Source organism: Pogona vitticeps, chromosome 2 (assembly GCF_051106095.1).
Source record: "Pogona vitticeps strain Pit_001003342236 chromosome 2, PviZW2.1, whole genome shotgun sequence".
Lineage (NCBI taxonomy): Eukaryota > Metazoa > Chordata > Lepidosauria > Squamata > Agamidae > Pogona > Pogona vitticeps.
In genome coordinates this window covers 34,507,078-34,523,502 of record NC_135784.1, presented here as the reverse complement: position 1 = coordinate 34,523,502, position 16,425 = coordinate 34,507,078, and the positions used below count along the sequence as shown (strand labels likewise).

At 43.8% G+C, this 16,425-nt stretch overlaps 1 protein-coding gene across 2 annotated transcripts in view; it reads left to right on the top strand.

Annotated features, from left to right (window-relative positions):
* Positions 1–55: 55 nt before the first annotated feature.
* LOC110079907 (uncharacterized) overlaps positions 56–16,425 on the top strand; it is a 29,975-nt gene continuing 13,605 nt past the window's right edge. Inside the window, exons 1-4 of one of the 2 annotated variants that reach the window (XM_020795367.3) lie at positions 56–159; positions 3,238–3,787; positions 8,898–9,283; positions 14,343–14,503. In XM_020795367.3, the coding sequence (XP_020651026.3) occupies positions 3,280–3,787; positions 8,898–9,283; positions 14,343–14,503 (1,055 nt within the window). In that variant the 5' untranslated portion in view covers positions 56–159; positions 3,238–3,279. Of the gene's footprint in view, positions 160–256; positions 424–3,237; positions 3,788–8,897; positions 9,284–14,342; positions 14,504–16,425 lie in introns of those variants that run through there. The other variant, XM_020795368.3, reaches the window with a different exon arrangement.

Here is a 16,425-nt window from a genome sequence, read left to right as displayed (position 1 = left end):
AAATTAACCCCCGTCACCAGGCGGCGCTGCAGCCTTCTGACACCCGAAAAAAAGGAAAGAGACGGGAAGAACCTTTCTAGGCGTCGATAATGAAGTGTCTCTATGTTGCGCGGAGAAGTCTCCGGAGCGGAAGTGGGACGCCGGGGCTGCCGTAACTTGGTAACGTTGTTGGAGACGGGGGGGGGGGCTTGCGGGGGAACAAGGCGGGAGGGATCTATAAGCAGAAGCTGAACTCTAGCCGACCCTCTTTCTCTCCATGAGGGCAGGGAGCGCTTCTTGGTTTTGTATGTATAGGACCAAGAGACGGGGGGGAGGGAAGGGGGCAAGGAGATATAGCTGTTTATTTCGCCATTGAGCCCAAGGAGGGGGTGCCTAGCTCTTCTTTTGCCCCAGCCCGTTTATCCAACCAGCCAGCCTGTGAGGGTAAGTTACTGGCTCAGGATAACCCAAGTTACGTGACGGAGTGAGGACTAGAACCTTGATTTCCCAAATGCCCGTTCAGCACTGGATCTATCTATAGAACCATACCAACTCTGGGTTTAGCATCCTCCTTCATTTGGATGTTTAAGTCTGTGTGTGGGAGAGAGAAAACACACAACCCCAGAGAAATCTGATAGCTAATATTTATTTTATTCATTCTCCCAATTACTGTACTTACTAAAATGGACTTTTTCAGAACGCGAATTATAATACTGAAATATGGTTAAATGTTTAACAGTAATCAAAGTTTACCAATGTAAAAAAGAATTAGAACATTTCAAAAAGCGCAGCGCCATCTAGTGAAAGCTCCTTTCTCTGCAGTCAGTTCAGTTGCCCCCCCCCCCCCCAAAAGCCAGTTTCTTGGTGGAGAATCACAGGGAGGAACCCAAACTACTGTAGTTAGTAGGGAGTTCCCTAGCTTGAGAGAAGCCACAGAAAAGGCCCTCTTTTGTATCTTTGCTCATCTGTCTGTGAAGGCAGTGGGACTGAGAGGAGGACTTCCACCAAAGCAATCTTCATAGTTGGGGAGGTGAGACGTTAAGGTGAAATACGATGAGAAAACGATGCATAGTCTGTAGAAAGCAAGATGTTTGGAAAAATGGTTTTTAATTCAGTTTGTGGTTGGCTTAATAGGTTGTGGAACATCCAGATACAAAAAGTGATAATGATCAATAATACAGTATATTACACATAGATTTATCTTAAGTAAGTACTACAATATTTGGTGACCATCAGTTGAAAGTGGATGCAACTAGACATCAGTCTTTGAGTTCAGGTATATGAAAGTTTCCTTGAAAAGAACCATTAAATACAGTGGCATTCCTTCTTACTGTATTCATGTAAGGTCAGGTTATAGTTTTCTGTAGTTTTTTTTAAAGGATATTATATAAATATGTCATGATGACAAGATATTCAGTAATTACTTTTTTCAGATAGTAGATATATATTTACATAGAATAAGAGGGAAAGGTCTATATTGCTTTTGGTGTTAAATGGTAAATATAATTTTATTGCATACTGTGTAAAAATGCAATAATATTAAATTTCCATCTGCAGACATCTTTGTAAGTATAATGCATTCTTGGAAAAGAGCTATCTGGAGATTGCTCTGTTCATCTGCTGCTGTGAAAAGAAGAGAGCCTTGTGGCAATTTTAAAGATGAATGAATTTTATTCAGAATAGGCTTTTGCAGATTATTGGCCACTTCATTACCCTGTTTCCCCGAAAATAAGACCTAACCTGAAAATAAGCCCTAGTATGATTTTTCAGGATGCTCATAATATAAGCCCTACCCCCAAAATAAGCCCTAGTTAAGTGAAACCCCACTCTCCACCATTGTGCAGCAACCAGAAGATGAAATGACTGCAAAATAAAACATCCCCTGAAAATAAGCCCTAATGCGTTTTGGTTTTTTTTGAGCAAAAATTAATATAAGATACTGTCTTATTTTCGGGGAAACACGGTATATGCATGGTCTATTTTGCCCAAGTCAGCAGATTGCTATGCATATGCTTGGGTCAGTGAGGTGTGGGGTAGTGCAATAGATGGGTTAGAGGGAAATGAAGTATGAAAAGTACAATAATCATTACTTTAAAAGTAGTCATTAACAACAGGTAGGTGGTAATAACACAGATGTCCTTGTGTTGATAAGCAGAAAAGGCACATAATCAGTATTGCCTTCTATCAAATTAATAAGCCAGACACCTCCTGCTGTTTGTCTCCAGCATGGTGACCAGTGATATACAGTATAGGTGATATATGTAGACAATGTCTCTGCACTCACATAGGGAAGTTCTTTGGACATTGTGGTTTCATTTCAAATTGTCACAATGTGATTTACCATTCCCTTCTTCTGGGAACACTCTAGGACTGTGGAGCTTGCCCAAGGCTACATAGGCTAGCTCTTCTACTACATGCCTTAACGAGGAATCAGATCAAACTCAAAACCCCAGGGTCCACAGGAGGGTATTCCAACTCGGCTATCCAACCAGTCATATAATCTTACCAAGACTGATATGCTCTGAAGTCTAAAGTGATCCCCCTCCCTCCCTGTGATTTTGGTGGACTTAAATTTGATGTTTGGAATCCTTCTTCCTCTACTGATGAAATTAGATGTGTTTTAGATGTAAATGGCTGAAAGTGCAATAGTGGCAGTACTGTATATGAGTGTGTAGTTAGCCAAAAGAGGAAGCGCCATGGCTCACTGGAAGAACACAATGATCCTGTGTTTAATCCCTTTCATCTCTGCACAGGTCTAGGGTGGCCCTTGTCTGCAGCCTTAGAGAGCTACTGTGAATCAGTGTAGCTAATACTGAACCAGAGGACACAATGGTTTAGCTCAATATAAGATAGTCTCTCTTGTAGGGCAGTATCATCCTACAACTCTATCATGTGCCTTTTCTAAAGCTGTGAATCATCTCTTGCTCTATGGCGTTGGGAAACTTGCAATTTTATGTTTTCATTCCCCATCAGTAAAAAGGAAAAATTCTTTAGTATGAATCATGTTGAGAGATATTGACAAACCTCATCATTATGTTGGTTACCTTGGCATCCTACACTTCCTCAAAAAAGCCACAAAAGGGTGTTCTATTAAACTGCTCCTGGTTGTTCTTTATGTTGAGGTGGAATAATTTGCTAAACTCCTCGTGGTGGGACTTATAATTGGATGAGCTTGTATTTCCTAGGACTACAGGTTACTACATCTCACTGAATATGATAAAAAGTTTTGACCATTGTTTAATTAATTCACCTATGCAGTTGAACCCAAGACACCGTTGTGATCATAATTAATCTAAGCCCATGAGTGATCCAGGTGTTTCGAGGAGGGATGACTCTTTGAGCAGCTGGCCTGTAGGAGATGATATTCCCGGAAGAGGTTCCAACACTTTGAAACCCAAGGATGTGGTATTATGTACTGAGAAGATTTCTGGACTAGTGGATGCAGAATTTCTCTCCAACAGTTCCAGCCTGAAAAAAAGGGAGTGTTCTAATTCTGAGACTGATGGCTTTGGAGATGACATAAGAAGTCCTTCAGAGCAGGACAGCGTTGTCCATTGTGCTGAAGGGCAACGTGGTCAGTCTCCCCAAAGACAGAAAGATGAACAGTTGGTTTGCCAGTCATCAGGAGCCGTCCCTCAGTTTAATCCTATTTCTGAGACAATTTTAAATCCAAAGAAACGGAAGCTGGTTCTGCACATTGACCTGAACAACACCATCCTGGTCTCGGATGCTGTTACCAATCAGGATCCTAGAACGGCTCTCAATTATTATCTGACTACTGTGACCTGGGGAAAGATCAGCCCTGCAGGTAAGACCATTTCAGATAAGGATCAAAGGTGGGGCAATTTACTTTTGTGAAGTGGCAACACTGCCTGGGATGTTCTGGAAGTTGTCCTAAAATAATTGTTTCCATCTTTCACTACAGCTTAACGAAGTCTCATTTTCTGTGACATAAGATAGCATAGTTTGCTTCTTGTTCATTGCAATCTTATACCAACAATTTAGAAAACTGAAGTTCAGTGGGTAGATAATTTTTTTCACAAACTCACTACAAAAGATTTACTGCTCGCAAGCTTCATGAGGACTCGAAGTGAGAATATTGGAATTCTTAGCCAACGTCTCTGATTCTGTAAGGGCTATCACAATTTAACCTTTTCCTGCAATCATATACAGTGGTGGCCCGCATGACGACGACCCCGCAAAACGTCGAAACCGCAGGACGATGCCTTTTTGCGATCGCTATAGCAATTCGCAAAACAGGCATTTCAATGGGGTTTTTTCGCATTACGATGATTTGGTCCATTCTTCGCGGACTGTTCGCAAGACAACGATCTTTACAGCTGATCGTCAGCTTTGCAAAATGGCCTCCTGCTGTTTTCCGGACCCATGCTTTGGAAGACAGTGATTAAAAACAGCTGATCAGCGCTCTCAAAATGGCTGCCCTATGGAGGATCGCTGGACGACGAGGTATTTTCCCCATTGGAACGCATTATCCGGTTTTCAGTGCATTCTAATGGGGAAAGTGTTTTTGCATGACAATGATTTCGCTGTACAGTGATTTTCCTGAAACGGATTATCGTCGTCATGCGGGGCACCACTGTATATCTCTGTGTGTGTGTGTGTGCGTGCGTGCGTGCGTGCGCGCACACTTAATAAATAAATGCAGATATAATAAATATCAGTCAATAAACAAGTAAGGATTAATAAATACACACTTATTTCTTATTTGTTTCATATAATCTGTGCTCCTTTCTTCAAAGATTTGTGTTTCAAAAGGGGTGTGCTCTTTTACTTTTGGACTGCAACTCCTAGAATTCTCCGAAAGTTCCCCAGGCAGAATTCTAGGAGCTGCAGTCCACAAACACAAATCTTCAAATGTATACATACTGCCACCCTAATGAAGGGTTTTTGGGTTATTTATCACTGTACAGTGATGCCTCGTTAGACGATTGCCTCATGGGGCAAAAAACCCGCAAGATGATTGGTTTTTGTGATCATTATGGTGCCTCACAAGACGTTTTTTCTGTGACCGTGCTTCGCAAGACTTCTTTTTTTAGACCGATGCTTTGCAAGACTTTTTTTTGAGACCGATGCATAGGGAACCTCGCAAGATGATTTTTTCACAAGACAACGATTTTCGCGGAACGAATTAAAATGTCTTGCGAGGCACCACTGTATTTATTCCTCATTCGTCTCCCTTCCTGAGAGTCACAGTTCTTTGGGAGGAGCCCTCTATAGAGTCTAGTGGATGGCGAGATTATAGCTCCCAGCATGTTCCTCACCTATTGATGTAAAAGTATGCCAGAAAACGGTAGCCATGTCATAGGTAAGTCACCAGAAGTAGCCGCTGTATGTGTGTCAAAAGGCTACTGTTTATTTATATGCACCCGTAACGTACATTGCTGCTTTTCATGATTCCCCTGTCCTGAAATTTTATTGGGAAAGCAACCTTGTAACATAGCTTTGACTGAGAAGTTTGGAACGGCCAAGGACACCAAGAAGTTTTGTGACCAAGTTAGAATTTGAGTTTGAGCCTCTTAAGTCCAGCACTCTAATCAGTTCACTGTATTAGCTCTCTTAGATTAGGGGTTCCTATATAAATAATGCCAAAACCAAAACATTGATATAAAAACACTTGAATGTGTTTAACTGGCATAACATTTTGCATATTATATAAGTAATATTGCTTAATTTATGCAAATTTTATTTATTTATTTATTTATTTATTTATTTATTTATTTATTTATTTATTTATTTATTTATTTATTTATTTATTTATTTATTTATTTATTTATTTATTTAATATGCTGTCCACACTACCCAAAGTTCTCTGAGCGGCTTACAACATTTAAAATACAATAAAAAGTCAAAACAATTAAAATACAATTAAAGTATATATAAAAATTGCCATCGGACCCACAGCTAATATTATTTCAATTAAAAGCCTTCTGGAACAGGAAGGTTTTGACCTGGCGCCGAAATGTCATCAGTGTCGGCGCCAGACGAATCTCAGTCGGGAGGGCGTTCCATAGTCTGGGGGCAGCTGCCGAAAAGGCCCTTTGTCTACAAGCTGTCCCTCTTACCTCCTTGAGGGACGGCTCTTTCAAAAGGACCCCCCTGGCTAGATCTTAACTGCCAGGTAGGCTCATATGGAAGGAGGTGGTCCTTCAGGTATCCAGGGCCCAAGCCGTTTAGGGCTTTATATGTCAAAACAAGCACTTTGAATTGGGCCCAGGCAGCAACTGGTAGCCAATGTAGCTTAAACAGAATTGGCTTGATATGTTCCCTAGCGGCCGCACCACTCACCAGCCTCGCAGCTCAATTCTGGACCAGTTGCAGTCGCCGGACCATCTTCAAAGGCAGCCCCATGTAGAGCGCATTGCAGTAATCTATGCGGGATGTTACCAGTGCGTGTGTAACTGTCATGAGACTCCGCTCGTCCAGGTAGGGCCATAGCTGGTATAATTTCCACAGCTGAAGGAATGTGCCTCTGGCCACCGAGTCCACCTGGGCTTGCAGTGTTAGACTGGGGTCCAGGAGCACCCCCAGGTTGCGGACTCTGTCCTTTAGGGAGAGTGTAACCCCTACCCTGTTTCCCCAAAAATAAAACCTAGCCTAAAAATAAGCCTTAGTATGATTTTTCAGGATGCTTGTAATATAAGCCCTACCCCCAAAATAAGCCCCAGTTAAGTGAAAACCTGCCCTCCACCATGGTGCAGCTATCAGAAGAAGAGGATGTGACTGTATTTGAATAAACGTAGATTGTTGTACATGAAAAAAATAAAACATCCCCTGAAAATAAGCCCTAATGTGTTTTTTGGAGCAAAAATTAATATAAGACCCTGTTTTATTTTTGGGGAAATACAATAATATTGTACAAACAAAGCCACTTAAACTGGAACGTGGCCATCATTTCTACAGAACTCTGTATTGGCTCTGAGCAGAGATGCGTGGGAGGGCTAGGATTGTAGCAAGAATATGTTTTGATCTAAAGTGTTTCTCTGCTGAAAGACAAAATTCTGCTGCACCTATTATGCCACCCACGACCCAGATCTCTTTATAGATCGAGTTCTTTTGTTCTCCTTATAGCTAATCTTATCAAAACAGCAGTTAAAGCCTGTGTTTCTCCCTTACCTAAGCTTATTTACGTATAGCTGGTCTTTGCAGAATTAGGTTAAAGTCATTACAATCTCTTTTTCTTCCATGGGCATGCGTGTACAGTACACATATGCACCAAGAACCTGAATGAACACACATTTAGCAATCAAGCTTGGCTTTAGGTGCCTTCTCTTCTAGACTATTGATGCTTACCTGATTTCATATTAGTGATGTCCTGGAAAAATAGGAATACAGGTTATGTTCCCTGTGTGACAGCCCTGTAGACTTTCAAGACATTTCAACTTGTTATTGTTTTTTAAATTGTTTTATTGCCTATAATCAACCCTGGAATCTTTTAATATAAGGAAGAATATAAGTATTTTAATAAATAATATATTAATTTAATAATTTGGCAAAGGCTGTTTCAGACATAAGGCCAAGATGCAAAGAAAGTGTTATGTTTGGGAATAAGGAGAAATCAGGGGAACTCCTTCAAAGTAAATACAAAGAAGATGTAATGACTGGCCCAAGGCCACCCCAGGGAGATTTAGGGTTGGGTGGGGATTTGAACCTACTTCTTCATGCACCTAGTTTGTTGCTCTAACCACTGTACTATACTATTTGTTTTTATATGTACTTGTATTAACTGAACATATATATAACTGATACAAACATTGCAAAAAGTAGGGATTAAGTTAGCAAGACTGACATATTTGGGTCAGTATATGCGCAATGGCTTATAAAAATAATAAATACAGAGAAAATTAATCCCTATAAATAGACACATTTCTGAGATGTCTTTTTGCTATTATAAGGGGATCCATTTACATTATTTGTTTAACAGTTCCCAGAGGACAGGGAATTTTGATAAACATCAGTGATCATTCCAAAAGAATACATAGTAATATGCAAAATGGTCTTGATCCAGTGGGAAGTCACTACGGAACAGACTCAAATCATGTGTGTACCTGTTGTCAGATCTTCATTACATTACACCATTGAAAATATTCACGGAGGGAGGAGGAAAAGGACTGCAGGACAATTGTTAGGATGGAACAGGAGAGAGACTTAAATATAAATCTGGAAGTTTTGGTATGGGACGTGTGATAAATGGCTGACATATATGACATAACCAAAATAAAAACAAAAGTATTGTGGCACCTCAAAGACTAACAGATTTATTTCATTGTAAAAAGTGAGATATGAATTGCAACATATTTGTTTAAACATATGGAGTGAAGTGTTTCACCATAAGTCTATATAGGCAACCTATAGAGTTCAAATGCAGGACCCAGCCTACTCCAATATTTTTAAGGGAGGAGAAGGCTCAAAAAATCCTATTGTGCCATTTTAAGGGCATGAAGGCCAATTCTACCATGTCTTGAAGGGGTCTAGAGCAGCAGGTTCCCTCATTTTTTAAAAAACAGTGGATATTTTTTAAAAATCGTCACTAGCATGCCAAAGGGGACTTCTTTCAGTTTCTAGAAAGCAATTTTTGTCAGAACATAGTTTTGGAGTTGAGGTTGTATAAGCAGGTGCAGAACTCCCAGGCCTAGGGATGGGGTGTGTGCGCACCTTCTGGACCTCTGGTGATCACTCTTCAATAGACACAATATGCATAGTGACCCAAGTGAAGAGGGATACTCGTACAGTACAGATAACAAAATTTAAAATATTAACATGATTAATGTACTGACATTGTGTTGTCCCCATAGGGTGTCAGTGTACTGACGTAAGGGAAGGGATAATAGAAGAGAGAGAGAGATTATTTTAACGTGGAGCTCTGTGGCCTCTCCCTGCTCCCTTCTTTTCTGTTCCAGGTGAGTGGCAGTGGCTCAGTGAGTCCCCCTCTTTGCTTCCTCCGTGCAACGGAGCTGTGAGTTTTTACTCCCAGTACGGCCGCAACACCACATTCACTGACACATCCCTGGGGCGGCAGTTTCGAGACCTTCACAGGCGCTACCTGCAGCTGCTGGAATGGCAAGGCCAACCCCACCTGTTGCTCTCCATTAAAGACAAGAAAGCCAAGCACTACCACTTAGTGCTGCCTTCCTTCTTCTGTCTCCTGGAGAGCCTGCACCAGGAAGGGAGGCAGTTTGCTGTGATCTTGCGCACCTTTGGCACAGACCTGCCCCGTGTCCTGCAGGCGGTGCACTGCGCCCTGGAGGGGCAGCATCCTAACTTCCCGGCTCTGCGGGACATCTCGGTGAGTGGGCAGAAAACAAGTTGGATGTCTTCCTGCTGTCGCTTATTTTCTTTGGGGGGGGGGCTACTGCTTTGACCACCTTACCGGCCCATTCAGATTGCTTAGCTGAAGGGCTCTAACTGAAGAGTGTGACTGTTGCATATTATTAAGAAGCCCACATTTGCTTCTCTGTAGCTTGCTCAGTTTTGCACATTTTTTCTATTGAGTAGAGTATGATAAAGTCTTTTCCTTGCATGCTTGTGGGTTTCTTGCTGGTTCTGTGTATGATAACTGGTCCCCTGTGAGATTTAGATTTAGCCTCTCTGATTCTCCCCCTCTTTTCTTTACCCTGAGGCACATTGCGAGAGAAAACGTGCCACAGTTAGAAGTTTCTCTTTCCTCTGTTCCAGGGCTGTGGAACAAAAAAGAAATCCAGCATTAGTCAAGTAGATCTCTGATAAAAAGTGAAAATAATTGTGCATATCTGGAACTCTGGATTTGAGAGTTATGGGGCCTTTGTTTGTGTTATAGTGACAGAAAAGCCTGGATTATGAAACGCAGTTGAGGATATTGTTCTCAAATGCAGAATTCTTATGGTTTTCGTTGAACTCTCGGAAAAACTCAATTTTCATTACCCAAAAAGACACCCCCCAAAAAAGTCTAGTCCATGAAATCGCAGAGAAAGGCAAGTAAGAGAGAGGGTCTGTTAAATGGGACAAAGTAGAACAATATTATATATTTTATTTCTTAGACTTCTATTTTTCCTTTCAACTGAGGATCTCAGGGCAGAGTTTCTGGGGAGGTCCCCTATTTTATCCTTAGAATCAACCCAGTAAAGTAGATTAGGGAGTGAATGGGTCACATGGAGTGAACAAGTGAACTTTGTGGCTGAATTGGCATTTGCACCCAGATCCATGCAGTCAATGCTTGGTATTCCATTCTAGTGTAGAACCTCTCCAGTTGATACAGTTCCAGCCTGTGTTTAGGAATAGGAGAGTCTAATCATTGGATTATGGGAGGGTACAACAGATGAGTACAGCATCCTTCTCAAAGGGCTGGCCACTGTTGGAAACAGGGTGCTGGATTCTATGGACTTTTGACTGATCCGGGGGGGGGGCGGGTTTGAGCTCCAGACTTCCACACAGTTTGTTCATGGGGGAGATCGTCTGTACAGAAGAAAACAACAGAAGCAACGTTCCCCAAACTCTGGGCAGTGGAACTGCCAACAGCCTCTTCCTGTTTCCATGTAGCATGAGAGGTTTCTGAGGCTTGGCAACCTTGAGTCTCTGTTCTTTCAGAGAATACGGCCTCTCTCTCTTCAGATTGATTTATTTATTTATTTATTTATTTTATTTATATCCCGCCTATCTGGTCGTGTGAGGACCACTCTAGGCGGCTAACAACATAAGAATAAAACAATAAAATTCATATAATCATATAACATAACAAAAGGGAAAAGAAAAGAAGAAATTATTAAACGAGATAGGAAAGCTATAGGGTAGGGAAAAATCGTCAGGAATTATCTGTTGGGAAGGCCTGCCTAAACATCCAAGTTTTTAATTGTTTCTTAAAAATACCCAGCGAGGGAGCCGCGCGAATCTCAGGGGGTAAATCGTTCCAGAGACGAGGAGCCACCGCCGAGAAGGCCCGATTTCTAGTCTTTTCCTTCCGGGCCTCCCTCGGCGTTAGGCTCCTCAGTCTCACCTCCTGGCTCGCACGAGTGACACGGGTAGATCTAGGTGGGAGGAGGCGTTCCGCCAAGTATCGAGGTCCTAAACTGTTTAGGGCTTTATACGCAAGCATCAACACTTTGAAGTTGATGCGGAAACGGATGGGCAGCCAATGCAAAGCGGCCAGGGTGGGGGAGATATGCTGGTATCTTCTCACTCCACTAAGTAATCTGGCCGCCGCATTCTGCACCACCTGTAATTTCCGCAGCAGTCCCAAAGGTAGCCCCACGTAGAGCGCATTACAGTGGTCTAATCTTGAGATTACGAGCGCATGCACCAAGGTAGTGAGCGCCCCAACATCAAGGTAGGATCGCAGCTGGGCTATCCGCCTAAGGTGGAAGAAGGCGGAGCGGACCACGGACGCCACCTGGGATTCCATAGTGAGCGCCGGGTCTAGGTGGATCCCCAAGCTGCGGACCCCGTCCCTGGCGGGCAGGGTCACCCCCCCAAAAGTGAGGGAGTTTCCCAGATCCCCTATTGTGGGGGCGCCCACCTTTAGTACCTCCGTCTTGTCCGGGTTCAGCCTCAGCCCGTTCTCCTGCATCCATTCCAGTACGGTCCCCAGGCAGCGCTGGAGGGACAGGACGGCATCTCCTGCGGTAGGTGAAAAGGAGATGTAGAGCTGCGTGTCATCCGCATACTGATGGCACTGTGCTCCACACCCCCTGATGACCCCACCCAGCGGCCTCATATAGATATTAAACAGCATTGGGGAGATGATCGACCCCTGTGGAACCCCACAATTGAGGCTCCACGGGGCCGAGACTCTCTCCCCAAGCTGTACTCTCTGGGGGCGGTCCTCCAAGAAGGAACGGAGCCAGGCCAGAGCCCGGCCTCCTATTCCTAACTCAGAGAGCCTCCCCAGGAGGATACCGTGGTCAATGGTATCAAAGGCCGCTGAGATATCGAGGAGGACCAGCAGAGACAGTTTGCCCCTGTCGGCCTCCCTCAATAGGTCATCACACAGGGCGACCAATGCCGTTTCTGTACCGTGGCGCGGCCTGAAGCCCGACTGGAATGGATCCAGGGCATCTGTTTCATCCAGGAGCGCCTGAAGCTGATCGGCCACCACCCTCTCGACTACCTTGCTTAAGAAAGAAACATTGGCGACGGGCCTATAGTTGCCAATTTCGTCCGCCGCCAAGCTCGGTTTCTTTCTGATGGGCCTAATGAGTGTGTCCTTGAGGGCAGAAGGAAATCTGCCCTCAAGGAAAGACCCATTAATTATTACAGTAGCCCATTCCGTTGTTGAAGGCCTGGCTGCCTTGATTAGCCAGGCCGGGCAAGGGTCCAAAGAGGAGGTGGTGGCACGACAGCGGTCAAGTGCCCTGGCCACAGTATCGGGCGTAACAGGCTGAAAAGAGTCAAAGGTCACCGGGCAAGACGGAGCGCTGGACATCTCTGCTCGACTCACTGTATTCAAAAAAGGTGAGAGGTCCCGGCGGATGGCCTCCACTTTTGATTTAAAAAATGCTGCAAATTGGTCCGGTGAAAAACTAGGGGGAGGCCCATCACTCGGACCAATTCCGGATAGGTCGCGTACTATACGGAATAATTCCGCCTGCTGGTTAGCAGCCTCGCTTATCCGGTTAGCGAGATATGTTCGACTAGCAGCCTTTACTTTCGCTAGGTAAAGGTTAGTAGCGACCTTGACAGCTATACAATTGAAATCCGTCGGGTCCTTTCTCCACTTGCGCTCTAGCCGTCTCCTGACCCGCTTCGATGTCTGGAGATCCTGGTTATACCAGGGCGCCGGGCGATCTCTGCGGCGGAGAGGGCGTTCAGGAGCAATCGTGTCTACGGCACTAGTCGCGGCGGTAAACCAGCCGTCGACCAGAGCCTCGACAGGAGCGCCAGCCAGGTCAGCCGTAACCCGTCTCATGGCTTCCTGGAATCCAACCGGATCCAGCAGCCTTCGAGGGCGGACCATAACAATAGGTCCCTGCTCCCTGCGAGGGGGGAGAGCCATTTTGAGGGTGCATTTTATTAGGTGGTGATCCGACCATGACAAGGGTACCGACTCAAGGTCAATCACCATCGGATCACTCTCGCTCCCATTGGTGGAAAAGACCAGGTCTAATGTATGACCACCCACGTGTGTGGGGCCGTTGACATGTTGGGACATGTTCAAGAAGGCCATGGTCTCCAGGAACTCAAGAGCTGGCCCGGAAACCTCTGCCCCCGCATGCACGTTAAAGTCCCCCAAAACCAATAGCTTCGGGGAGCCCAACAGTGCTGCGGAGACAAAGTCCGCCAGCTCCGGTAGGGAAATGGCTGGGTCGCGGGGAGCACGGTAACCCAGCAAGATCCCAATACCGTCCCTGGCCCCAATCGACACGTGGAGAGCCTCAAGACCCGGCTTTACCACCGAGGAGCGCCTAGCTACCTCCAAGATGGATTTATAAACAATGGCTACTCCCCCCCCCCCGACCCTCCAGTCTACCCTGGTGTTGGACAGCATAACCGGGCGGACAGATGAGAGCGAGGGGGGGACCCCCCTCTCCGCCAATCCATGTTTCGGTTATGCAAGCCAGGTCTGCATCTTCCTCCAGAATGAGGTCGTAAATTAGCTGGGCCTTGTTAGATACAGACCTGGCATTCAACAACACCAGGCGTAGAGTGGAGGGCTGACTGGTCTGACTACCTCGGTACTGGGGGTTGGTCTCCGTCTCAGAGCAACGAACAGCCTTTAAGCATCTGTTCGCCGTTCTTCTGACACGAGTAGGGACGGAGCCAACGCCATACCGCCCTCTACCCGTAATCACGGAGATGTTTTGGGGCCCCTCGCTGGGAGGGCAGGCCTTCCATTCCATGACGAAAAAAAGGGGGGGAGGAAAGAAGGGGAAGAAAAAAGGGGAAAGGCTAATGACGTAACGTAAATAACACAAATAACAAAAAAAAAAAAATTAATTATACAATACAACATAATAAAAATAAAATACATCAGTAAAGAAACATATAAGAGACAAAGTAGAGTCAGTCATTAATAATAATCAGAATAAAATAATTAAAGAAAAAAAATTATTAAATTAACTTAATTTAAATTAATTAAATTAAAAAATAAATAAATTTATAAATCAAAACGCGATAGCAGTCCCCACGTATGTTCCAAAACCTAAGTTTCTCCACCTTGTAGTCTTGTCCTTAATATCAATGGTGGTACTGATTTATAGTCCTTGTTCATGGGGTGGAACACGCAGATCTTAATAGTTAGTTCATCCCCAGTTCCTTTCTGCTTTGATGGTCTCTGGCTAGCTATTTAGGGCTTGATGTAAGATAGTGAAGCATGTCAGGTTTTGCTATTTCAAACAAGTTTTCTCATCTCTCTCTCTCTGTCACACACATGTTAGTTGCCCATCAACCCCCAGCCTGGAACAATACGTTGCAGCAAGCGAAAAGTGGTGTTGACTCATGGAAAAGAGAAAGTCTCCACTGAAGATGGTGGTAGGAAAATATATGCGTATTTCAGCTCCAGGGAAGGTATCTGTGGCTTCCAGGACCACTTCGATTGGTGAGAAACTAAACAATTTGGTTTTTCTCTATCTCTCTGGTGCAGGGGTGGGCAATTGATTTCTGTGGGGGGGGGGGAGGACATGAAAAATCTGAACTGTGCTCCACGGCGGAACCAACTTTACTTAAAAATAAAATGAAACAGTGATGTTATGATTGGTCGTTGTGGGTTTTTCGGGCTCTGGTTGTTGTGGATTTTTTGGGCTCTTTGGCCGTGTTATGAAGGTTGTTCTTCCTGACGAGGAAGGTTGTTCTTCCTAACGATGTTATGATTGTTTTTATTTTAAACTTGTTAATCTTCACAAATACTAAAGAGGTTTCAGATTGAGCAATTGATCAACTTTAGACAAAAAGCTATAAATGGTTTTGATGTTCAAAACTGTCCACGGGCCACACTTTGCTCAGGTCTGCTCTGGTGGGTGATGCAGTTCTGTTTCTGATGTTGATAGTTATTTGCTTAGACACTGAGAAATCTTGCCTGATTTTTAAAAATTCATCCTGTGTAGTATATGGATTTCTACTTGCCTTTTCCTGCAAGTTAAAGAATAATCTGTTGTGACCTTGTTTCTTATGAGCCAGGTGAATGGCCAGGTCTCTAAGGCAACTATCCTTTTATTTCCTGATTTCAGCCAGATGTTCCTGCTGTGTCATGCTGTTGTTTTCATCTTTCTTTCTTTCCTTACTGAGTTGTCTGCCAAAACACCTAGAAGTCCTTGTTTAAAGTGAGAACTTATTATTGGTTCTTTAGGGTCCATTTAACAACACTTGTGCCCTGCTGTTGTTGGTTTATAATATGGATTTAGGATCCTATCTTGCCTCCTCCAGGCAAAACTCCCATCAATAAAAAAGCCTTCCTCTGTCTAAAATCTAGGCAATTCTCTTGCGGTTAATTCACCTGCTTCACACCATGCAGCATGAACCGTCTGCAGCTGTGAGCAAACTTCTCATTACTGATCTAGAAAAACTATCAAGTCATCTGGTAACTTAACGAGAATACAAGGTTGCACATAATATGAAAGCCTGCAGTATTTTATGATCTATTTGTACTGTTTTTAGAGGAGGTGAACCAGAATTGTGAAGGGGGCTGGGAACCAAGCCTTATGTAGGATGTTTGGGTATATTTAGTCAGGAGAAAAGAAAATTAAGGGAGAGACTTGATCGCTGCCTTCAAATATATTAAGGTGGTTGGCTATTCAAACACTGAGGCAGTCTTACAGCAAAAATCAAGATTAGAACTAATGAGTGGGCATTCCAGGAGAGCAGATTTTGACTAAATATTAGGAGAATTGTCTGATGGTTAGGGCTTTTCTGACAGTGAAAAAGTCTGCCTTGGAAGGAGATGGATTTTTCTTTGCTGAATATATTTAAACGAAGACTGGTCAGCCAGCCACCTTTCAGACATGCTACATCTGTCTTGCAGAGTTTTTATTGAGTATGGAGTTGTACTAGATGATCCCTTCCAGTTCTATGAATTCTTTAATTCAATGCACATGACTACTAGCAAGCCACCTCCTCTTCTGGAGATTTTCAGCATTTTTTTTCTATGCAGCAGCTAGGGTTGGCGCTTTTGAGGAATCCAATTAACAGGAATGAATTGCCCCAATTATAAAGTTTCCACTGTCAGCTATAAATATTTCATTCTTTAAGAATTCCTTCTTCTTCGTGTTCTCTGTGAATGCACACTAATGGGTTAAGTGTCTCAATTCCTTTTTTGCTGCCGCTGCAGCAGCACCTCATTAGGAACCTCTGTGCTATTTTTCATTCACTTACCTTCCTTACCTTCTCTTTGGACCTCCCTGGCTTCGTTTCAGATCTTTCAGCAATTCTTCTTTGCTGTGAGTCATCGAGTTGGAAGAGACCACTGAGGCCATCCAGTCCAACCCTCCGCCATGCAGGAACGTCCATCAAAGTACTCCCAACAGA